We start from the raw sequence: 24,787 nt of genomic DNA, 5'->3' as shown, positions 1-24,787 counted from the left end.
CATGCCCATATTCAATTATAGTCATAGCGCCACCTGCTGGAAACAGGAAGTGGCATATTTTACGCTGAGACAAACTACTCCTAGAGATTTTTTTGACATTAATGTATTTTTGTGGTCAGTCTAATCTAAAGGCCTTTGTAATGTTAAAGGGGTGATAAAACACGATTTCACTTTTCTAACTTTAGCTAGTGTGTAATGTTCCTGTTTGAGCATAAACAACATCTGCAAAGTTACAACGTTCAAAGTTTTAAGCAAAGGGAGATATTTGCTTTTAAAGAAATCCATTTCTAAGGACTACAGCCAACGGCCGGTAGGGACTACACGACATTCCTCCAGGGTTGCTGACGTCACTAAGCCCAAAACCCCTCCTCCGAGAATAATAAATTAGGGGGGGCGGGGTGGGGAGCGAGGCCATTTTATATTGCTGTGGAGATTGAGAAGAGTTGTTGTATGCTGGAGTGTCATTGCCGCGATGCCGACGAAACGCTGTTATTTTCATCCGGATTGCAGGTCCACTTTGTTCAGCCTTCCTAGGGACGGGGAAGTTAGGGATCAATGGTTAAAAATTATTTTTAACTCGGTCCCTCAAAATTATTACCCAAATCTTGCTCTCTGTGCTGCTCATTTTACGGAGGAAAGCTTCCACAATCTTCGCGAGTTCAATGCAGGATTCGCCCAACGGCTTGTCCTGAAAGATGGAGCAGTTCCAACTTTAAAAACAGAAGCTGTTTACGGGCCACAACCTGTAAGTATGACTTATTTTTCGTCGATGTGTTTTACTGTAATAGTTTGTATTGCTTATTGTACATTGTATCAAGGAAGTGAACAAATAACAACGCTGTTTGGCTCAGCAAACCAGTTTGTTAAATGCTCATTTATGCATTCGACAAACCCCTAACGTTAACGTTACAAACTTTTTTTCTTAATCTCAACAGCGAACTTGGAATTAGTGTATATTATTATTTGATTAGAGCATTTATGTATTGTTTATCTACATGTTTGTTTATCTGCAGGCATGCTAAACATGGTTCTGTGTTTGATTTTGCTACTATAGTAAATCCAATGTTTAGTGTTCGTTTTGGGTTAATAGTTATAGCGACAGATATTTGGCTATAAGCGTTCTAAAAATACAAAAGTAACGATTCCATTCAGTACCGATTACTATAGATCTTCACTCTTTAATCAAAAAAATCCCTTTGAGGACTAATATAATTTGTTAGAACAATTATATGAAATTCTTGCTTATGAAGCTTATTTTTTGTGGTCCAATGATTATTATCCAGTAATTAATTTTTTCCTACTATTTTACATGTCAAATGTATATTTTAAGCTGTAATTTGATCATTGATTACATATTGTCATTATTTCTTACAGACAACATCTCAGCAGGGTTCGAGTTCCCAAGAGCTCCCCACTACATCTACACTTCATGAAGTTGGATGTCAGTCAGACCCTATAGAGACCGAAACTGTAGCCACAGAGAAAAAGCCAAAGATGCGATCAGTGGGCACACAACTTTCAATGGGTACATTGAGCAGTTTCCACTTAAGGAGCAAAGGTATGAAATACAGACATTAAATGTGTTTGTGTTACTTTATCATATGCAGTTCTAGTACATATTGTCTTTTTTTTATTATAATTGTTATACCGGCTACTGAAACTTATGTGTATTAGAAAGTGGCTTATGTTTCTCACTGTAAAAAAATTGTAAAAGCATGACAGATGGTTAAGAGTAATTGTATTTTTTACTTTTTTTTGTACTTGTAGGCATTCAGGCAACATATTATGGTCATGATGTGGGCACCCAAACAACTGAGATGTTTCCTGATGTGCAGCTGTCTTCAACACCAGTAAGGGGCTCAGTCTTCAGGCCCAGTAAGAGACCTCGTCTGGTGTTAGATGAGGAAGAAGAATCAGAATTAAATGTCGAACCCACCGATTCCACATATAACCCAGATTCTGTTGTTACTGAAGAATCAGAATTGGCGTAAGATATAAATACATATTTACACACTTTTTTACCAATACATTTGTGTTTAAAAAAATATATAAAACATGAAAGCAACTTCCTAATATTTATTTTTTATATTGCCTTAGGATAGATCCACAGCCCGACCACAGCGATAACAAATAAATTGTTTTTGAAAGCTGTCTTCGAGAGCTGTTTGTGTCCTGTCCAATTTGTAAGACAAAGTGTGTTGTCCAGAGCAGACGAAGGGTTTTTTTTGTTGCATTCACCCAGCTTTGTGAAAACTGTAACTACTACAGACAGTGGCAGAGCCAGCCCATTGTAGGGAGTACCCCACTTGGAAACCTGCTATTGTCTGCTGCAACGTATTTTACCGGTGGATCTTTTAAACAACTAGAAAAGGTATTACAATTACAATAAAATTCACAAAAAACTACTGTGTTGTTTCAGTATGTATGTACTGTATGATTTCTATGTTAATAGATTTTCAAGGCCATGATGCTCCAGATGATGCATTTCGTAACTTTTAGGATTCATGCCAGGAATTTCATTGAGCCTACCATAATACACAAGTGGAAGCAAGATCAACTGAATCTTATAAGACAGCTGCAAGAGGGAGGAAATGTTGCTGTGGCTGGAGATATGCGTGCTGACACGCCAGGTACGTTTACAGTATATTAAAAAAAATCACGCCGTTTATTTTATAGTCTTTAAGTTTTCCTAAAATATTATGATACTGATGTTCTCAGTAATGTTCTATATATGATTATGATGTTTACAATAGGACACTCAGCAAAATTTGGCAGCTACACCATTATGCACATGGAAACCAACAAAATTCTGGATCTTCAACTAGTTCAGGTTAGTAATTAAGCATTTAAAAAATTTTTTACATTTTCTTTTATCTGTTATTGTTTATACTCTACTCTGTTTATACATTTGAAATGTTGTGTACCCAACAACAGAGCAACGAGGTTGGTGGAAGTTATCATATGGAAAAGGAGGGATTGAAGCGTTGTCTTGATAAGCTCGAGTCTAATGGTTTAGCTGTTGACTACATCGTCACTGATCGCCATCCGCAGATTCAGAAGTACCTGAGGGACCACAATATCACTCAGTTCTATGACGTGTGGCACTTTGAGAAAGGTAATTATTTATCTTTGTATTTTTAATTGATTCTTATTCAGTTAATTGTTCAACCTAACATGTACATTTTTATTTTTGTGGTAATTTGATTATCTTGAAATAATGATTGTACAACCAAGCTTTTACTTTGTACAGGTTTATCTAAGAAACTTGACAAACTTTCAAAAATGAAGGACTGTGAGGTGCTGAAAAAATGGTTGCACAGCATCAAAAACCATGTTTACTGGAGTGCGATTTCCTCTGAGTCTGGGCCAGAAAAGGTGGCGAAGTGGAATTCACTGCAGAACCACATCCAAAATGTACATGTTCATGAGAACCACCTCTTCCCTAAGTGTGAACACCCAGACAAAGTTTCCAGGGATCCAAAAAAATGGATCCAACCAGGTATGACTGTATAGAGAGACAAATGACAATAAAATGACAGTAAACTAGTAAAATTATGAGATTTTCTTCATATTTTATCTGTTTGGTTACAGGATCAATAGCGCTCCATAAAGTGGAAAAGCTATTATACAACAAGAGAGTTCTCAAGGATATAGAAAAGCTCAGCCACAACTTTCAGACGTCATCACTGGAGGCTTTCCACAGTCTGATTTTGCGTTTTGCCCCAAAGAACGTGATTTTCCCTTTCATAGGAATGTTGTGCAGGTAATAATCTTTGACATATTCAGTAATATTTATAAGCATTGTTTCTAACAATTGTTATGGAAATGTTTTTTTTTATTCATTATTTTATTAATATTAATGATCTTTCCCTATAATAAATAATGTTCTTTCCTAATAAGTAAGAAAAAGGTTAAATAGGTTAGGAGCCTTGCCTGTGGCCCTACAGTATGTTATCTATGTTATGAGTAGCAAAGATATAAAGAGCTATAAAGCCTCCCATCTTGGCGAACACTCACATTCTCTTGACTGACTGTGCGACTGTGAGCCTTTCTTGCAAGAAAGAAACCATTATAATCATTGATTGAACATTTGTCTCTTATTCTGAATTGTTTGTTTATTTGTCACAACACAGTCTACTAATCTTTTCATATTTTATGGATTGTGCACTGATTACAGGCTGTATCTTGCAGCAATGCACTATAATGAAAATGCTAACCGTGAGCAGGCAACAACAACTGAAGGACAGGCTGTGTATAAGATCGTTTTTCCAAAGTCCAAAAAAGGGGAATGCACAGCAAAGCCAGTGAAAATAGAACCAACATACAGTAAGTTTGTTTTATTAACAATAATATATAAAAAAAAAACTATAATAAAATTAATATAAGCTTACAAAAAATATTTATAAATATTACACAAATGTTAATTATAAAACAAAGGTAGATTATTTATCAGTAATTATGTAAAACCATAGAGTGACTCAGTATTCTGTTTTTTACAGACTATGTGGATGACCTTATGAGCCTTCTGTTACATAAAGTCTTTGTGGACCCCAAGCCATATGCAGAAGAGCTGCATGCAATCCCCATTCCACCTCCTCTGTCATCACAGTATGAAAAACCTTCCAAAGAAGAGGTGATTGCCCAGCGTGTGTCACGATTCAGTCGAGGGGTGGCCGGAACCCAACATACTGTCCCGCTGGATCAGGAAACTGTAGACGGATCCGGTTAACAACACATGAGAGGATGACAACCCTCACACTACGTCCTAGGTAGCCCCAGCACCAGCTGACAAAGCTGCGATAGGCCAGATAACGGAAACGCCTATGGCAGGAATAGAAAACCTCAATATTGTGTATAAAACCAGTGGTATATTGGAAACATGTATATGTGATGTGAAAATATGTTTGATAAAAATGTATATTTTGATTAGTTTTTGTCTTTGAATAACATGTCTTGTGTAAATATATATATTTTGTATCTATTGTCTTTTATGTTCTTTTACACAACATAATTTCATAAAATTTAATAAATACTTACTCCTCTTCATTTCTGCGTCTCACTGGTCCATAGTCGGCTCTGTAAATATTATTGATATTTTGCAAAGTATACGGATTTAAGCAGTTTGGTTCAAAACCTGGATGCTCAACCATACATTTAGGAGGGTCTGGAACCTCCATCATTCGCTTTACAACCTAAACAGTAATGTAAGACAATGAGAACATACTGTACAATTAACCTATGTTCATCTTTTAAACCTGAAAAAATAATTATACAGAACTATTAACACGTTATGCATAATTTTGGTACTAGCTTATTACACTACCTTCTGTATTTCTTTGCAGCGGATGTTTTCCTCTTCAATTGGCATTTTTGCACCGTTATTACATGTACACCTAATAAAATATTTTTTTTTTTTAATAAAAAAGGTTCTTGAATACACTTTTGTTAATAGACAAACACTTATTATTGTTATAAATTAAACCTCAACTATTATAATTAGTACAATTAAATTACAGCGTATCTAAAAAAGTATTAGATATCAACAACAAAAAACATACCATTCTGAAACGTCATTTAAACGCCGTTCTTGAACTGGTTCTGCTCGTTCATCTTCATTAAAATTTGCTGGGTCCGATTCGGACTCAAATTGGTATGGTTTTATTGACGCCATTGTTTCTAATACCACCAAAGCACAGACAACTGGTAAAGGTAAGGGGCGTGACGTTACCGAAAAACGTGCTCTAGGCGGTTAGCGAATCACAACACACTGGGCCAGCTAACCAATCTGAGCCCATTGCTATTTTTGTGGGACTGGCTTCATAGAACCCGGAAACCATCAGACCGTTTTACAAGGAGGGACAGAGCAGTGTAGAGTAAAGGTAAAATATATGAAAAATAATGCGATTTTTTAAAAAACAAAGCATGAACACGTTACAGTGCACCCCACAAACACAATCAAGCCTTCGAAAAACCGCGTTTTACCACCCCTTTAAATTGTGGCAATCTTGAGTTTTTGTTAAAGAGCGTGTCAATGGCAAAAATGACAAAATTTGATGTCTCGCCACAGCAAGAGAAGTTGTTGTAACTCAGGCATAAAATGTTTGATCTTCCCCAAACTTCACATGTTCGATAAGAGTGCAGCCCTGAACACATCTGAAGGCCAATATTCCATTATAATGATAGCGCCACCTGCTGGCAAAAGAAAGATTGGCACATATATGGAATAAACATTGATATATTTTACTTATATTTATGAGTTTAAATGCATATTTCTCACCGTTCACCTATTTACTAAAGCCACTCGCTGCCGGTGAGCCCGGGTGCGAGGGCCCGTTCATCGTTGCTTGCAGCTTTAATTAGGGCCCGAGCACCGATGGTGTGAGGACCCTCTTGGAATTGCTCCGTTTATTATTATTATTATTATTATTATTATTATTATTATTATTATTATTATTATTATTATTCTCTAAGATGAATCACATATTTGAGAGCCTAAACATGCTCGAAAAGTCATGAAACTTTGCACACACATCTGAACTGGCGAAAATTTACGTCTGATATGGGTTTCAGAAGTGGGAGTGGCAAAATGGCTCGACAGCGCCACCTATACACGTTCAACGGTGTGCGCCTCGAGATACGTTTCACGTACATTTATGAAAATCGGTATACACATGTATCTCTCCAATACCTAAAGAAAAGTCTCTTGGAGCAAAATCCGAAACCCAACAGGAAGTCGGTTATTTTTAATTTTATGAGCAAATTTTGTGTCATTTCCATGCGTTGTATTTTAACGAACTCCTTCTAGAGATTCATTCAGATCAACACCAAAGTTGGTATGCCTAATCTAAAGGCCTTTGCGATGTTAAATTGCGAAGATTTTGAGTTTTCGTTAAAGGGCGTGTCCGTGGCGGCCTGGCGAATTTCGATGATTCGCCATGAAAAATGAAGTTGCTATAACTCAGACATACAATGTCCAATGTGCCCAAAACTTCACATGTTTAATAAGACTCCTGACCTGAACATATTTACATGCCCATATTCAGTTATAGTCATAGCGCCACCTATAGGCAACAGGAAGTGACATATTTTTCACTTCGACACACTACTCCTAGAAATTTTTTGACATCAATGTCTTTTTTATGGTCAGTCTAATCTAAAGGCCTGTGCAATGTTAAATTGTGAAGATCTTGAGTTTTCGTTAAGGGGCGTGTCCATGGCGCCGTGACAAAATTCAAAGTCTCGCCATGGGAATAAAAGATGTTATAACTCAGGCATAAAATGTCCGATCTTGCCCAAACTTCACATGTGTGATAAGGGTCCTGGCCTGAACAGATCTGAAGGCCAATATTCCATTGGGTGTGGCAAAATGGCTCGATAGCGCCACCTATACACTTTCAACATAGCGCGCCTCGAGCTCCGTTTAACGTACATGTACAAAAATCGGTACACACATGTAACACACCAATACCTACAAAAAAGTCTCTTGGTACGAAATCCGAAACCCAACAGGAAGTCGGTTATTTTTAATTTTATGAGCAAATTTTGTGTCATTTTTGTCATTTCCATGCGTTGTATTTTAATGAACTCCTCCTAGAGATTCATTCAGATCAACACCAAAGTTGGTATGCCTAATCTAAAGGCCTTTGCGATGTTAAATTGCGAAGGACTTGAGGTTTCGTTAAAGGGCGTGTCCATGGCGGCCTGACAAATTTCGATGTTTCGCCATGAAAAAGGAAGTTGCTGTAACTCAGACATACAATGTCTAATCTGCCCCAAACTTCACATGTTGGACAAGACTCTTGACCTGAACAGTTCTACATGCCAATATTCAGTTGTAGTCATAGCGCCACCTATTGGCAACAGGAAGTGAAATATTTTACACTGCGACAAACTACTCCTAGAAATTTTATGACATCAATGTTATTTTTGTGGTCAGTCTAATCTAAAGACCTGTGTGATGTTTAGTTGTGAAGATCTTGAGTTTTCGTTAAAAGGCGTGTCCATGGCGCCGTGACGAAGTTCGATGTGTCGCCATGGGAATAAAAGATGTTATAACTCAGGCATAAAATGTCCGATCTTGCCCAAACTTCACATGTGTGATAAGGATCCTGGCCTGAACAGATCTGAAGGCCAATATTCCATTGGGTGTGGCAAAATGGCTCGATAGCGCCACCTATACACTTTCAACTGAGTGCATATACACTTTAAACGGAGTGCGCCTCAAGCTACGTGTCACGTACATGTACGAAAATCGGTACACATATGAAAGACACCAATAGCTACGAAAAAGTCTCTTGATACGAAATCCGAATCCCAACAGGAAGTCAATTATTTTGAATTTTCCCTGCAAAATTGTTGTTGTTTTTGCCATTTTCAGGGGTTGTACTTTAACGAACTCCTCCTACAGATTTATTCAGATCAACACCAAACTTTGTCAGTGTAATCTTAAGCCCTTTGCAATGTTAAATTGCGAAGATCTTGAAGTTTCGTTAAAGGGCGTGTCCATGGCGGCCTGACAAATTTCGATGTTTCGCCATTAAAAAGGAAGTTGCTGTAACTCAGACATACAATGTCCAATATGCCCCAAACTTCACATGTTAGATAAGACTTCTGCCCTTAACAGATCTACATGCCCATATTCAGTCATAGTCATAGCGCCACCTGCTGGCAACAGGAAGTGTCATGTTTTACACTGCAAAGAACTACTCCAAGAAATTTTATTACATCAACATTTTATTTTGGTCAGTCTAATCTAAAGGTCATTTTTAAATTGTGGAGATCTTTAGATTTTGTTAAAGGGCGTGTCCATGGAGCTGTGACAAAATTTGATTTCTCGCCATATGAAGAGAAGTTGTTGTAACTCAGGCATAAAATGTTCGATATTCCCCAAACTTCACATGTTCGATAAGACTCCTGGCCTGAACACATCTGAAGGCCAATATTCCATTATAATGATAGCGCCACCTATTGGCAACAGCAAAATTGGTACATATAAATGACTTGGACATATTTCACTTTTTAATTTGAAATGCATATTTCTCACCGTTCACCTTTTTACCAAAGCCACACGATGGCGTTGAGCCCGGGTGCGAGGGCCCGTTCATCGCTGCTTGCAGCTTTAATTATTATTATTATTCTCCTTCTCCCGAATGAATCCCATTTTTGAGGGCTTAAAATATGCTCAAAAAGTCATGAAACTTTGCACACGCGTCAAACCTGGTGAAAATTTTCGTCTGATATAGGATTCAGAAGAGGGTGTGGCAGAATGGCTCGACAGCGCCACCTATACTAAGAAAATCAACAGCCTTCCAGCTATGTTTCACGTACATGCACGAAAGTTGGCACACATATGTAACACACCAATACCTACAAAAAAGACTCTTGGAGCAAAATTCTAAACCCAACAGGAAGTCGGTTATTTTTAATATTATGAGCAAATTTTGTGTAATTTTGGTCATTTCCATGTGTTGTATTTTAACGAACTCCTCCTAGAGATTTCTTCAAATCAACACCAAATTTGTTCTGCTTAATCTAAAGGCCTTTGCGATGTTAAATTGCGAAGATCTTGAGTTTTCGGTGAAGGGCGTGTCCGTGGCGGCCTGGCGAATTTCGATGATTCGCCATGAAAAATGAAGTTGCTATAACTCAGACATACAATGTCCAATCTGCCCCAAACTTCACATGTTTGATGAGACTCCGAACCTGAACAGATTGACATGCCCATATTCAGTTATAGTCATAGCGCCACCTATTGGCAACAGGAAGTGACATATTTTTACACTGCGAAAAGCTACTCCTAGAAATTTTATAACATCAATGTCTTTTTTGTGGTCAGTCTAATCTAAAGGCCTGTGCAATGTTAAGTTGTGAAGATCTTGAGTTTTTGTTAAAAGGCGTGTCCATGGCGCCGTGACGAAGTTCGATGTCTCGCCATGGGAATAAAAGATGTAATAACTCAGGCATAAAATGTCCGATCTTCCCCAAACTTCACATGTGTGATAAGAGTCCTGGCCTGAACACATCTGTAGGCCAATATTCCATCGGGTGCAGCAAAATGGCTCGATAGCGCCACCTATACACTTTCAACATAGCGCGCCTCGAGCTCCGTTTCATGTACGTATACAAAAATCGGTACACACATGTAACACACTAATACCTACAAAAAAGTCTCTTGGTATGAAATCCGATTCCTAACAGAAAGTCGGTTATTTAGAATTTTCTCTGCAAAATTTGAGTTGTTTTTGCCATTTTCAGGGGTTGTACTTTAACGAACTCCTCCTAAAGATTTACTCAGATCAACACCAAACTTGGTCAGTTAAATCTAAAGGCCTTTGCGATGGTAAATTGCGAAGATCTTGAGGTTTCGTTAAAGGGCGTGTCCATGGCGGACTAACAAATTTCGATGTTTCGCCATGAAAAAGGAAGTTGCTGTAACTCAGACATACAATGTCCAATCTGCCCTAAACTTTACATGTTAGATAAGACTTCTGCCCTTAACAGATCTACATGCCCATATTCAGTTATAGTCATAGCGCCACCTATTGACAACAGGAAGTGAAATATTTTACACTGCGACAAACTACTCCTAGAAATTTTATGACATCAATGTTATTTTTGTGGTCAGTCTAATCTAAAGACCTGTGTGATGTTTAGTTGTGAAGATCTTGCCCAAACTTCACATGTGTGATAAGGATCCTGGCCTGAACAGATCTGAAGGCCAATATTCCATTGGGTGTGGCAAAATGGCTCGATAGCGCCACCTATACACTTTCAACTGAGTGCATATACATTTTCAACGGAGTGCGCCTCAAGCTATGTTTCACGTACATGTACAAAAATCGGTAAACATATGTAGCACACCAATACCTACAAAAAAGTCTCTTGGTACGAAATCCGAATCCCAACAGGAAGTAAGTTATTTTGAATTTCCTGTACGATTTTTGTGCAGTTTTTGCCGTTTCCATGCCTCGTACTTTGACGAACTCCTCCTACAGTTTTAATCGGATTATCTTCAAATTTGGTGAGGGTCATCATAAGACCTTTGTGACGTTAAATTGCGAAGCTTTTGAGTTTTCGTCCAGGGGTGTGTCCCTGGTGGCCTGACAAAATTTGATGTTTCGCCGTGAAACAGGAAGTTGCTGTAACTCAGGCAAGCAATGTCCGATCTGCCCCAAACTTCACACGTGTGATGGGTGTTCTGTCCTGAACAAACACCCATGACCAAATTCAGTTAAAGTCTTAGCGCCACCTGCTGGTAACAGGAAGTGACATGGTTAACACAATTATGGACTCCTTGCAAAATAATAAAAGGCATCAACAAGGGTTAAATAGGCTGGCAAAATTTTATAAGCATGCTAATACATGCTAGCAACATTTAGCTAAGTGCTAAAGCATGCTACTAATGCAGTGAAACAGGAAGTTGCTGTAACTCAGGCAAGCAATGTCCGATCTGCCCCAAACTTCACACGTGTTATGGGTTTTCTGTCCTGAACAAACACCCATGACCAAATGCAGTTATAGTCATAGCGCCACCTGCTGGTAACAGGAAGTGACATGGTTAACACAGTTATGGACTCCTAGGAACATATTAAAAAGTGCCAACAAGTGTTAAATAAGCTGGCAACATGCTAGTAACCTATTAATACATGCTAGCAACAATTAGCTAAGTGCTAAAGCATGCTACTAATGCAGTGAAACAGGAAGTTGCTGTAACTCAGGCAAGCAATGTCCGATCTGCCCCAAACTTCACACGTGTGATGGGTGTTCTGTCCTGAACAAACACCCATGACCAATTGCAGTTATAGTCATAGCGCCACCTGCTGGTAACAGGAAGTGACATGGTTAACACAGTTATGGACTCCTAGGAACATATTAAAAAGTGTCAACAAGTGTTAAATAAGCTGGCAACATGCTAGTAACCTACTAATACATGCTAGCAACATTTAGCTAAGTGCTAAAGCATGCTACTAATGCAGTGAAACAGGAAGTAGCTGTAACTCAGGCAAGCAATGTCCAATCTGTCCCCAAACTTCACACGTGTTATGGGTGTTCTGTCCTGAACAAACACCCATGACCAAATTCAGTAATAGTCATAGCGCCACCCGCTGGTAACAGTAAGTTACATGGTTAACATTGTTATGGACTCCTAGGAACATATTAAAAAGTGTCAACAAGTGTTAAAAAGGGCTGGCAACATGCTAGAAACATACCAATACATGCTAGCAACACTTAGCTAAATGCTAAAGCATGCTAGTGATGCAGTGAAAAAGGAATTTGCTGTAACTAATGCAAGCAATGTCCGATCTGCCTCAAACTTCAAACGTTTGACAAGAGTCCTGTCTTGAACACATCAACATGCCCATATTTGATTATATTCATAGTGCCACCTGCTGGCAACAGGAAGTGGCATGTTAACACTGTTATGGACTCCTTGCAAAATAATAAAAGGCATCAACAAGGGTTAAATAGGCTGGCAAAATTTTATAAGTATGCTAATACATGCTAGCAACATTTAGCTATGTGCTAAAGCATGCTACTAATGCAATGAAACAGGAAGTTGCTGTAACTCAGGCAAGCAATGTCCGATCTGCCCCAAACTTCACACGTGTGATGGGTGTTCTGTCCTGAACAAACACCCATGACCAAATTCAGTTATAGTCATAGCGCCACCTGCTGGTAACAGGAAGTGACATGGTTAACACAGTTATGGACTCCTTGCAAAATAATAAAAGGCATCAACAAGGGTTAAATAGGCTGGCAAAATTTTATAAGCATGCTAATACATGCTAGCAACATTTAGCTACGTGCTAAAGCATGCTCCCATACAGTAAAAAAATACATTTATTTTGGCCAAAATATATTTTAAATATATGCTAAATATATGTTGTAACTGTGAAGTTCAATAAAATATATATTTTTGAAATCGAAAATATATTTAATACCAACCTTCATTTACCAAAATATGTTTAAAAATGTATTTGAGGGTCAAGAAAATACATTTTCAACCTTACAGTAGAATGTGGATGGAGAGCAAAAGTATCCATTATTTAAAATGGGATTTTTAAATAATGGATTTTTTTTTTTTTTTTTTCATTCTAAAATAGTTTACAGTAAAGTAACAGAATAGGCCTGATTAGTATGTACAACATAAACAAATAATTGGCTACAAATAAAACAAGAGCCAAATGTTTAGAAAAGAATTAGATAAGTCAAGTTTATTTATTTGCTTGTTACATTGCAGAATACCTCACTACTAATGTAGTACAGTTGACTTTGACTAACTGGCAGTATATACATGAGGACATTTGATGATAAGGCATTAAGTGGCAGTAGGTGCACTGTATGAGTTGATGTTTTGAAAAGGAACCAGAACTAGCACGATGCACAAAATACAAAACTGCTATGTACACTTTTAATTTGTTGACATTAATTCATTGTAAGGGATAGAATATAACACACATTAATGGTAACACACACAGTATAAAAATCATCAGTATAATTTTTTGTTTAAAATAAACAGCAAAAGAAATGCACAATATATAATACTGCTAATGTAATGTACATTTGATTTCTTGCCATTAAATATTAAATATTCAATTACATGTTTTTTTCAATGAAAATTAAGACATGTTAGTGTTATAAACACAAGCATAACAAAATAAACTGAAAAAGTTACAATTATTTACACAAATTGCTTCAAAATCACTTAAAATTTCGCATTGCTTAAGTAATGTAGTAATGTACCAAAAACTTTGTACATTGACACTAAAGATCAAATTGAATAAAACAACTTAGGCCACTCTTAGTTTCATTTAACGTCTCATTTAAGGAATTCAGACTGATTAATATTTCTAAAAATGTAATCAACTTTGAGTTTTTCAGTGTGAATGATCAGACATTTGTATTTGATAGCTGAAGCAGGAATAGCTGTAAGATGTCCAAGAAGTTTTGACACTGGTTCAAAGTAACTTGGATTTGAGGCACAGAGACTATGCTTTGCTTGTTCATAGAATCTGCCAATGGCATAACACCTCTCCTCATTTTCATTTTGACAAATCAAGAATCTTTTAATCCAAAAAAAGTTTTGAGCTTCGTCATTTAACACAACGGTGAAGGAATTGCGTTTAGATACACGGCTGTAATCTTCTGAGTGAACCACCTCGCCATTTGTAATGATTCGTTGAAAGTACTTTACCCTGCCTTTTTGTACCCCATAACGACTCAGTGCCATACAGTCATCTCTCCTAAGTAATCGCACTTTAGGACGATCGAGTGCAGTGACATCACATGTGCGAGTTACATGTTTCAACTGTTTTGGTCTTGTCAAAGTTTCAAAGATCTCCTTGCATTCATTTGAGGCATGTTTTAGGATAGTCTGACCATAAAAAGGTAAAGCCTTTTGTAACCAAAAGGTTTTGACAATCTGCAGTGCAACCCCTTGAGTGCTTTTGATCATGTCAAGTAGTTTAGCATTATAAGACTCAAATACAAAGGCAGAGTGAGCCCACAAAGGCCCCCAGTTAACTACACTTCTTGGTAAATGGAGGCAAAGATGGACATTATAAGACATATTGGCTTCCCCATAGTATACCTCCATGTCCTTCACAAAATCTGTTAAAAGGGCCTCAGACTCCGTAATCTGGTCTCTGGTTATATTTTCACCTAACAGAAGTGATACACCCTTAACTAGTTTGGACCAGTGATTTAGTAGTGGTTCTGGCAAAACACCCTTTAGTACAGGCAAGCTATAATAAAAGAGCCACATGTACCACTCGTGGGCTTTCCAAAATTTCCTCAATGTGACTGACCTTGGCACACGAGGTACATTACATGGTGGTTTTATCTTTAAAAGCAACTCGTCTATCAATTTTGTAGACCTACCTATATACCAGTGCTTTTCATGGTTTTCAGTGTTTAACCACAGCCCTGTTACAGTTCTTGCAACACCCAGAAGTACTGAATGCATGTAGTCTGGCACAGACCCTTCAATGACATCAAAACTGGGAAGCCGACACAATGCACTTGGTCCTTTGACACCCATAACAGGCTGTCCAGACTCTAACGCAGCTTCTACAAATTCATTTGTCTGTTCCTGACTGCGAAGCTGGAGGTCTCTCTGAAAAGGATATACACGAGTAGATCCTCTGCCCTTTTCAATCCATTTTCCTTTGTGAAGGCAATAGGAGCAGCCATATTCACCATTGAACTGTTTGACATTCTGTATTAAAGGTCTGGCAACTGAGTCACTCATCAGAACTAGAGGGATTACTTTTGTATTGATAGAAACACCTTTGTCCTTTTCCCATGTGAAACCACTGTCCTCTAGTTTAACACATTCCTCTACAAAAGGATTTAAGAATGTTCTCATATGAGGCTTCTTATCCCCAAACCACAGTCCACAAAGGAGTACATTATCCTGTCTCATTTTCAATGGCAACTCATTAATGGTACATAAAAGAGGCCAAATACTACAAGGGGACTTTTTAAAAACTGGCACACCATCACAGCTAAATGTCAAGGTAAGGGTTGAAAGGGGCGTATCTGAACCACTTAAAGCTTTCTGATACAAAAAACCATCACAAATATCACTGAGAGATGTTGATGTTTCTTTTTGCCTTTTTACCAATTCGTCTGCAATTCCTGGAATTTTCAAAAGATTTTTTATCTGATCTTCCAAGGAGAGGTATATGAAAAGATTATTGGTGAACCTGCTGGCTTTGTCATGAGTAATGTTGCATTGAACACAATGAACATGGTCCAGTTCAGCTGACATTATGTCATTGCACTGGTCACACACATAACAGATTCTCATAATGTCTTTGGTATAATCGAAAGCTTTGTAAAAGGAGTATTTTGTCCTGCATACCGAATCATTACCACCAACAACATTTAGGATTCTCATAATATCCTCAAGACAGTCATTGGTCAAATTGTGTTTGAGCTTAAGTGCCAGAAGTAGTAGTTGGGTTTGATCTTTTGTTTGACCTGAATCCGCTGCATCCTCTATCTGAACAGGACTGGAAGTGCACTCTTCATCAGGAGTAGTTAGCTAGATGTCTTCTGGAATGGTGTCTGGGAATGGCTAAAAAAAAAAAAGGAATTATGGGTCCTGTTAACATCACATTAATACTCTTTGAAGAGATAACAAACCTTAAAAACAGAAAAATAAGATAAGTTACTTGTTATAAAGGAGCAATTAATTAAAAAGGATAGTGAAAGTTCTGTAATCCTTTACTCACCCTCAAGTTGTTCTAAACCTGTAAGATTTTCTTTCCTGTTGAACACAAAATACGGTAAGCTATTTTGAAGAATGCAGGTAACCAAACAGTTAATGGACCCCATTGACTTCCATAGTATAAATTCTATAAAACAAAAATACAGTGCAAGTCAACAGAGAACAGAAACTGTTTTGTTACCGACATTCTTAAAAATATCTTATTTTGTGTTCAACAGAACAAGGAAACTACAGGTTTAGAACAACATGAGGGTGAGTAAATTTGCATTTTTTGGTGAACCATACCTTTAATTAATCAATTAATTAAAGGGATGTATCAATTGTAAACTGTGAAAATTACCAGAACCATACCTTATGACATTCCTTGATAACATTCTCAAGGTCTTCTGCTACCTTAATTCTGAAAAAGAAAAAAAACATATACAGTAATGAATAAAATGTAAGTGCTAACTGCTTTTATAAAATAATAAGTTTACTGCCATTAATGCCTCCAAAACATAGCAAAAAGTGCCAAACTTTTTTTAATAATTACATTTTTAATAATTACTTGCTTGATAGTAATATCATAGTTTCTGTTTTTGAATTCAGTTAGTCATCTCCAACTGATTCATAAAACTGAATTACTAAAAAGAGTCACTCATAAAATGATAACTATAGAGATACATATAAAATATATATGCTTTAAGAATCATTATAAGAATACATTTCACACCACAACTATTATACACCTAACATTATATTATTCAAGAACATGCAGAGAAATCGGTCATACTCGCGCTATAAATCATGAAAGTGTAAACTCCTAGTAAGATCGCGAGTGCTAGGGTTTATCTTTTTTTTAGTTTATGGGGTGTACACGTTATGCTCTGTGGAATCAAAAGAACCGACTATGAATTATTGGTGACTAACTTGTTCGCACCATAAGCATTAGAACAAAAGTACACCCGCCAGAACGGCTGACTGAGGAAAATTCTAATGGCGTTTTGGTTGATGTTAATCGACCTAGCAGTGGGAGGAATTTTATCCACACACCTTTTTTTAAAGGCCCATCTTCGTATGGTTCTTGGAGGAATTTCCTCTTCAGCATCAGTTAGATACCGTTTATACGAAATCCTGTGTAGAGGCTCGCTCATTGTGTCTGTAAATCATATGTGACATATTGATGAAATTAAGAACAACATTGAGGATTAATCGTAAAACCCAAAGGATTAACTTTAAACATTTGTAATAAAGATAGAATGTTATGTATTGTGACATGCTTACCATGTAGTCTTTCAGAGAATAAAAAAAATGCATCGCCTGAAATCCATCCGTCAATGCGCGCAGCCGCGCACTGTCTGCATGGCGCAATGCCTTAATGATGTAATAAAACTGCATAATTAGATTTAATTTAAAGGTAAAAAAAAATATTTAAAAGAATCCTAAAATGTTTTAATGTAAGTGCAAATACATTACAAATGTCAACAATTTAGTTAATTAAAAAAGCAGTTTGATGACGTCATTAAGGGAAAAAAAACCGTTGCCTGAGGCGCGAATTATGTGACTGCACCGAGGATAGGAGACGGGAAGAAACAAGCCGATTATGTTCGCGCTAATTAAGTGGGTGGAGGATGAAAAATTCTCAATTCTTCCAACTGCACATATTAGAGGATTTGATGAGGATAAATACTCAGGGGGTCTAGAAGAAAATGACGTTTACTTTGTGGAGTGGCACCAAGGCGTCAAAGAGCCGAAAGGCGGGTGGCCGGTTTTTGAGGCCTCCATCATCAAGATAGCAGGTAACGTTACCTATTTTTATTATCCTATCCACCTTATTCCTGCCGAGCATACTGCGTTTTGATTTATGGGAGGTAACTTACTTCCCGTTTTGGAGAACTTCCATTCCATGAGTAGGATAATGTCCCCAGTTTTTAAAATAAACGTATTGTTGCATTCATAGAGTTTGACAAGACCCGTAAGACTTTTGTTCATCTTCGGAACACAAATTAAGATATTTTTGATGAAATCTGAGAGCTGTCTCACTCCTCCATAAGGGATTGAAACTTGCTGGCCCAGAATAGTTATTTAAGTCGTCGTTAATATAGTCCAAGTGACTAACGTTACAGTGGCTGAGCCACTGTAGTCACTTGGACTATTTTAACGATATCTTTAATATACTCTTATGACATCCTTTATTATTCTGGATACTCTTGGAACAAGACGTCAGTAAAATATTCATAAAAAAAAAAAAAATATATATATATATATATATATATATATATAATTAAAATCATCAGGACCGTGTTGTGACTTGATCAGCATTATTCTATCTCTTCAGAAAGGGAGAGAACGTTACAAATAAAACTTAAGGAGCTTGAAGAACAGCTAACCAAGCCAGACACTCTTAAGAGAAAGAGTAAACCTTCAATAAAACTCCTAGAGGCCGCAGATGTGAGAGAGGAACCAGCAGCTAAGAAAAAGGTTAGTGTTTCCCGTATGTTAATCTATTTATATATGTTATATATAACATATTTATGAATACATATGAATGTACTTGTTTACAATCAATGATGTGTGTTTAAGGGACAGCTCACAGACCTACCAAATGATCTAAAGTTGTGGAATGAAAGAAAAATTGAACATCTACAGCGTGTGATAAATCAGCTGAGAGAAGAAAACATGAATCTAAATAAAGAAAATGAGAGGCTGAAAAATGAAATACTTAAAAGTAAGTACTGTAATGTTACTATATATATTTAAAATGAAATACTTGATAGTACTCTGTACTATATATATATATTATATAAAATATATGTATATGTGTGTTTAATTTTACGTTCACAGAAATCCCACCTCTCCTTCTGGCTACAGAGCACTTACTCCAGGAGGTTAGAATAATTGTTTACATGATGTAACAGTTATGCCTTAATTTATTTTACTAATGACAATGCTCCACATTTCCTTGCCTTTTAAAACTTTTTAAGACCTTTGGAGTTTTTTGCTTGCTCGGTAGTAATATTTCTGCCTACTTATTTCAGCCCATGAAATCAAATGCAGATGCCCCTGACGTAAGATTTAAATCTAATTAAATAATTTGTTTGTCATTATCATTATTGTTGTTTTTGGTGCAGTTTACAATAGTTTGTGGAATATGTTGCAGATGTTCATGATGTCAAAGACTCCATCTCATGTTCCCCTCTCACATGCTCCTAAAGTAAGTATTAGCTGCTTTTTATGTAATGTCTATGCCACATGCTATTATGTCACATACTAAGCACAACTATTGAAATAATGACTTTTCTAATAGATTTTTTTACATTTATAATGAACCATGAAATTAATTAAAATAATTGTGAAGAAATTACAACGGAACAAGTTGTACTTCATACCACAGCTACATGCAAACTACTATACTGTATATTAAATCTCTGCATTTTGTGGTATAATTATCCTGCTACAAGAGCCACAGTTACATCTTTAGATCAGTAGATAAACTTATATTGTAAACAATTGTCCAGTACTATTGCTAACATATCAATTTACCATATTCATTTTTAGCCTGTGGAATCAAATGCAGATGTCCTTGATGTAAGTTATGCATTTTAACTATTGTCTTTATTTTATTTTTTACATTCAAATATACTTGTCAAGTTAGGAACATTATTCATAGCATCCTAGTGATTTGAACATGACTGTGCTAGATAAACAATAGTTCACCTAAAATTGATATATCTGATAATTTACTCACCTTTGTGTTTACTCATGTTTGTGTGACTTTTTTCCTCAGCATATGTTCTGATGGAGATATGGTGACTTTATGCATATATAGTCATTAACATAGTGTTTAAAGGGATAGTTCACCCAAAAATTAAATTTCTGTCATTAATTTCTCACCCTCATGTTGTTCCAAACCCGTAAGACCTAAGTTCTTCTTCGGAACACCAATTAAGATATTTTAGATGAAATCTTAGAGATTTCTGACCCCACATAGATAGAAAAATCATTACCACTTTTAAAGTAGTAAAGACATTGTTAAAATATTCCATGTGACTCCAGTGGTTCGAGCATAAATTTTGTTAAAAAAAAAAAGTTCTTACAATTTATTCTCTTCCGTATCAATCTCTGAAGCTGTTATTTTTTTATGCACAAAAGGTATTCTCATCGCTTCATAACATTAAGGTTAAACCACTGGAGTCACATGGACTATTTTAACAATGTCTTTGGCCTTGAAAGTAGTAATGATGATGTATGATGTCTATGGAGGGGTCAGAGAGCTCTCGAATTTCATCACAAATATCTTTATTTGTGTTCAGAAGATGATCGAAGAGTGAAAGTCTTACGGGTTTGGAACGACATGAGGGTGAGTAATTACTGACAGAAATTTCATGTTTGGGTGAACTACCCTTTTAACACATGCACAGAGCACTAGATGGCGTAATTGAATTAATCATGATCATGAAGTTGATTGCTTGTGTCAAGATGTAGAGGTATATTTTGGAGGAATGCTTTGGTCTGTTCTCACCCAAAATCCACTAGATTGCTTCAGAAGACATTTATTAAACTACTGGAAACTTACAATTAAGTTTTTTCTGTCTTTTTCAGAACATGTAAACTTACCTATTCACTTGCGTACACCAAATATATATATCCATATATATCTATATACCCGTCCCGTATATACCTCCATCAAAATATGAGTCACAAGTCTTACAAGGAGTAATGTTTTGATAGTTGTGCAACATTGTGATATTTGATACTTGTAAAAAAGATTTTATGAGGCTCAGTGTTGTGTATTGTTTTTAATGAGTATTCTGCTTTACAGGTGCCGAAGGCTCCATCCACTGCTTCTCTGTCTGCTAAAGTAAGTATTTTGTTTTTGCCTTGCCAAAATACATGGTGTAGTTACGAGTCATTGCTTTGTTAATTCTTAAAGGAACACTCCACTGTTTTTGACCTAGTATGGTGACACAAAGTAAAACGTGGCGCTTTTCTAAGCGGGTAAAAAGGATAACTATAATGTATGGCGGAATAGCACTGGGAGCACTTCGACTCGGCGCAGTAATATCATCACTCCTGAAAAATCTTCTCCCCCTCTCCCTCTCACTTCTGTCATTAGAACCAACGTGACTTTTTACTCCGCCGAGTCGAAGTGCTCCCAGTGCTATTTGGCCATACATTATAGTTATCCTTTTTACCCGCTTAGAAAAGCGCCACGTTTTATTTTTTGCCACCATACTTGGTCGTGTAACTGTATTTAAATAGAGAAATTGGTGTTTGGTCGCTTCTAACTTCATCTCTGTCTGGTCCCTAAAGACTGAACTGGGCTAAGTTAAGTGCTATCAAAGTTTCTCATCGCCAGAGCGATTGAGTGCATGCACTGAGACGAGAGAGGTGCGTATCAACTCGTCTTAGTTAAGGGAATAACATAGTTTAATATGAAAAAACGGTGAAGTGTTCCTTTAATAAAGTATGTAAAGGTTTGCAGGTAAGCTCTTCCTCCTTTCCTTTAGAGTTTACCAGCAACAGTATGTCTGTAATAACATTGTTGACTTTCATTTTGTTTTAATTTTATTTTTATTTTTTTAGTGTTCCAGTGATGCTAATTATGTAAGTACTTTTTGCTGAGGATTTAGGTCTGTACATACAGATTTGTTATGCATTTCTGCAATGGGTGAAATGGCTAAATAAAAACTTAAACAAGTTTTAAAGATTTGATTGGAAAATAATGTATATTATAAATCTCTTTTTATGTGATCACAACCACACGTGGAGTTAGCACATGGCACGGGCATAAAAATCCTAAAGCATCAATGGACTTCTGCCCTACAGGCCCAAACAGCCACTTCAATGGTGCGTGTTCTTTTAATGGCCGCCTTCCCACTAGAAGTTCTGATCCACAGCAATTTGAAAGGTAAACAGTTATTTTTCTTTACTTTCAATGTTGAGGTGAACAAAATTTTTGGAAATCTATAACTGGTCAGAAGACAATTGTGCATGCCCTCTGTACCCTATTCAAATGTTTGTGTATCATGTATTGTCTTTTGTAGGGGGAAAGAGTAAAACTGATGGTAGTGCAGAGAGAAGACATGCCCTTGACAAGGAAACCATGGGAGCCATATTTGGTAAATCAAGACTTGCAGTGTGTCTGAAATGTTTGAGTAGATTTGTATTTGAATTTACTTTACAACCGTTAAAAAAGTACGTTCTATATGAATGAATTTCGGACATTGGTAAGTCACATGACAGTAACAACATGGTTGATTTAGTGGTGTCATTTACGCCTCTTCACTGCTTGCTCCATAGAATTTAATTGAAAACGCTGGCTCTGCTCTGCGCCAGTGGACACCTGGCCGTCATTAACATAGGCAGTGGCAAAATACGCGGCAATGGAGGGACAGAAATCTCTCAAATGTTATTAAAATATCTTCAGTTGTGTTTAGAAGATGAACGAGAGTCTTAACAGGGTTAGAACAACATGAGCATGAGTAATGACAGAATTTTAATTTTTGGGTGCATGAACTAACCCTAAAATATATCAGTGATTTTTTTTGTCTCTTATAGTGGCAGTCAAGAAGAGGTTTCCCAATGTGTCCAGAGGAGCTTTGGGTATTGCAGTGAATTCCAAGCTGGGGGAACTGAGACTGCTTGAAAAAAAAGGAGCTAATTTTTTTTTGTTTTGTTTTGTTTTTTAATTTATAGCATGTTCCTTAATTGATTTTTATTCAGGTGTGTTATATGTTCACATTTTAGACAGAAAATAAATATTTTATTCAAATGTTACATTGTGAATGTATTTTCTTGGACTGAAATATATGCAGGGCAAAATACATATAAAATATATATATATATATATATATATATATATATATATATATATATATATATATATATATATATATATAAAATGGCCAAAAATGTATTTGTAGAAAATATATTTATGTAAATATATTCTTAAATATATTTTTTGGCCTTTTTTTATATTTTCAAATATATTTTGAAATATATTTAAAAACATACAAAAAATGGCCAAAAATGTATTTGTAGAAAATATATTTATGTAAATATATTCTGAAATATATTTTAGGAAATATATTTTTTGGCCATTTTTTGTATATTTTGAAATATATTTGAAAATATATTTAAAACTATATTTTCTTACCGTATGGGCTACTAATGCAGTGAAACAGGAAGTTGCTGTAACTCAGGCAAGCAATGTCCAATCTGTTCCCAAACTTCACATGTGTGATGCGTGTTCTGTCCTGAACAAACACCCATGACCAAATTCAGTAATAGTCATAGCGCCACCTGCTGGTAACAGGAAGTTACATGGTTAACATTGTTATGGACTCCTAGGAACATATTAAAAAGTGTCAACAAGTGTTAAGTAGGCTGACAACATGCTAGAAACATACCAATACATGCTAGCAACACTTAGCTAAATGTTAAAGCATGCTAGTGATGCAGTGAAAAAGCAATTTGCTGTAACTAATGCAAGCAATGTCCGATCTGCTTCAAACTTCAAACGTTTGACAAGAGTCCTGTCCTGAACACATCAACATGCCCATATTTAATTATATTCATAGTGACACCTGCTGGCAACAGGAAGTGGCATGTTTAACACTGTTATGGACTCCTTGCAAAATAATAAAAGGCATCAACAAGGGTTAAATAGGCTGCCAAATTTTATAAGCATGCTAATACATGCTAGCAACATCTAGCTAAGTGCTAAAGCATGCTACTAATGCAGTGAAACAGGAAGTTGCTGTAACTCAGGCAAGCAATGTCCGATCTGCCCCAAACTACACACGTGTTATGGGTGTTCTGTCCTGAACAAACACCCATGACCAAATGCAGTTATAGTCATAGCGCCACCTGCTGGTAACAGGAAGTGGCATGTTTAACACTGTTATGGACTCCTTGCAAAATAATAAAGGGCATCAACAAGGGTTAAATAGGCTGGCAAAATTTTATAAGCATGCTAATACATGCTAGCAACATTAAGCTAAGTGCTAAAGCATGCTACTAATGCAGTGAAATAGGAAGTTGCTGTAACTCAGGCAAGCAATGTCCGATCTATCCCAAACTTCACATGTGTTATGGGTGTTCTGTCCTGAACAAACACCCATGACCAAATGCAGTTATAGTCATAGCGCCACCTGCTGGTAACAGGAAGTGACATGGTTAACACAGTTATGGACTCCTAGGAACATATTAAAAAGTGCCAACAAGTGTTAAATAAGCTGGCAACATGCTAGTAACCTACTAATACATGCTAGCAATAATTAGCTAAGTGCTAAAGCATCATATTATTGCAGTGAAACAGGAAGTTGCTGTAAATCAGGCAAGCAATGTCCGATCTGCCCCAAACTTCACACGTGTGATGGGTGTTCTGACCTGAACAATCACCCATGACCAAATTCAGTAATAGTCATAGCCCCACCTGCTGGTAACAGGAAGTTACATGGTTAACATTGTTATGGACTCCTAGGAACATATTAAAAAGTGTCAACAAGTGTTAAAAAAGGCTGGCAACACGCAAGAAACATACCAATACATGCTAGCAACACTTAGCTA

General features: G+C 36.6%; 2 protein-coding genes and 1 long non-coding RNA gene across 3 annotated transcripts; all 3 read left to right on the top strand.

Moving 5' to 3' along the window:
• Positions 1-403: 403 nt before the first annotated feature.
• LOC132140185 (uncharacterized) lies at positions 404-4,729 on the top strand. Its single transcript, XM_059548993.1, has 9 exons — positions 404-745; positions 1,375-1,525; positions 2,754-2,830; positions 2,935-3,115; positions 3,251-3,499; positions 3,592-3,763; positions 4,178-4,237; positions 4,295-4,326; positions 4,500-4,729. The coding sequence occupies exons 1-9, from the start codon at positions 473-475 to the stop codon at positions 4,727-4,729; spliced, it is 1,425 nt and encodes a 474-aa protein (XP_059404976.1). The 5' UTR covers positions 404-472.
• Positions 4,730-17,816: 13,087 nt separating this feature from the next.
• Positions 17,817-21,838, top strand: LOC132140183 (uncharacterized). The gene is made up of 9 exons (XM_059548992.1): positions 17,817-18,012; positions 18,552-18,694; positions 18,797-18,941; positions 19,058-19,101; positions 19,252-19,281; positions 19,374-19,427; positions 19,772-19,801; positions 21,036-21,074; positions 21,800-21,838. Exons 1-9 carry the CDS (start codon positions 17,817-17,819, stop codon positions 21,836-21,838), a joined length of 720 nt encoding a protein of 239 aa, XP_059404975.1.
• Positions 21,839-21,985: 147 nt separating this feature from the next.
• LOC132140293 (uncharacterized) lies at positions 21,986-22,907 on the top strand. Its single transcript, XR_009433767.1, has 3 exons — positions 21,986-22,124; positions 22,261-22,335; positions 22,775-22,907. It is a non-coding gene; the product is annotated as an uncharacterized LOC132140293 (long non-coding RNA).
• The last annotated feature ends 1,880 nt before the right edge of the window (positions 22,908-24,787 follow it).

This window comes from Carassius carassius, chromosome 5 (genome assembly GCF_963082965.1).
Source record: "Carassius carassius chromosome 5, fCarCar2.1, whole genome shotgun sequence".
NCBI lineage: Eukaryota > Metazoa > Chordata > Actinopteri > Cypriniformes > Cyprinidae > Carassius > Carassius carassius.
The sequence above is the reverse complement of the archived record's forward strand: the minus strand, read 5'-3'. Positions and strand labels throughout refer to the sequence as shown.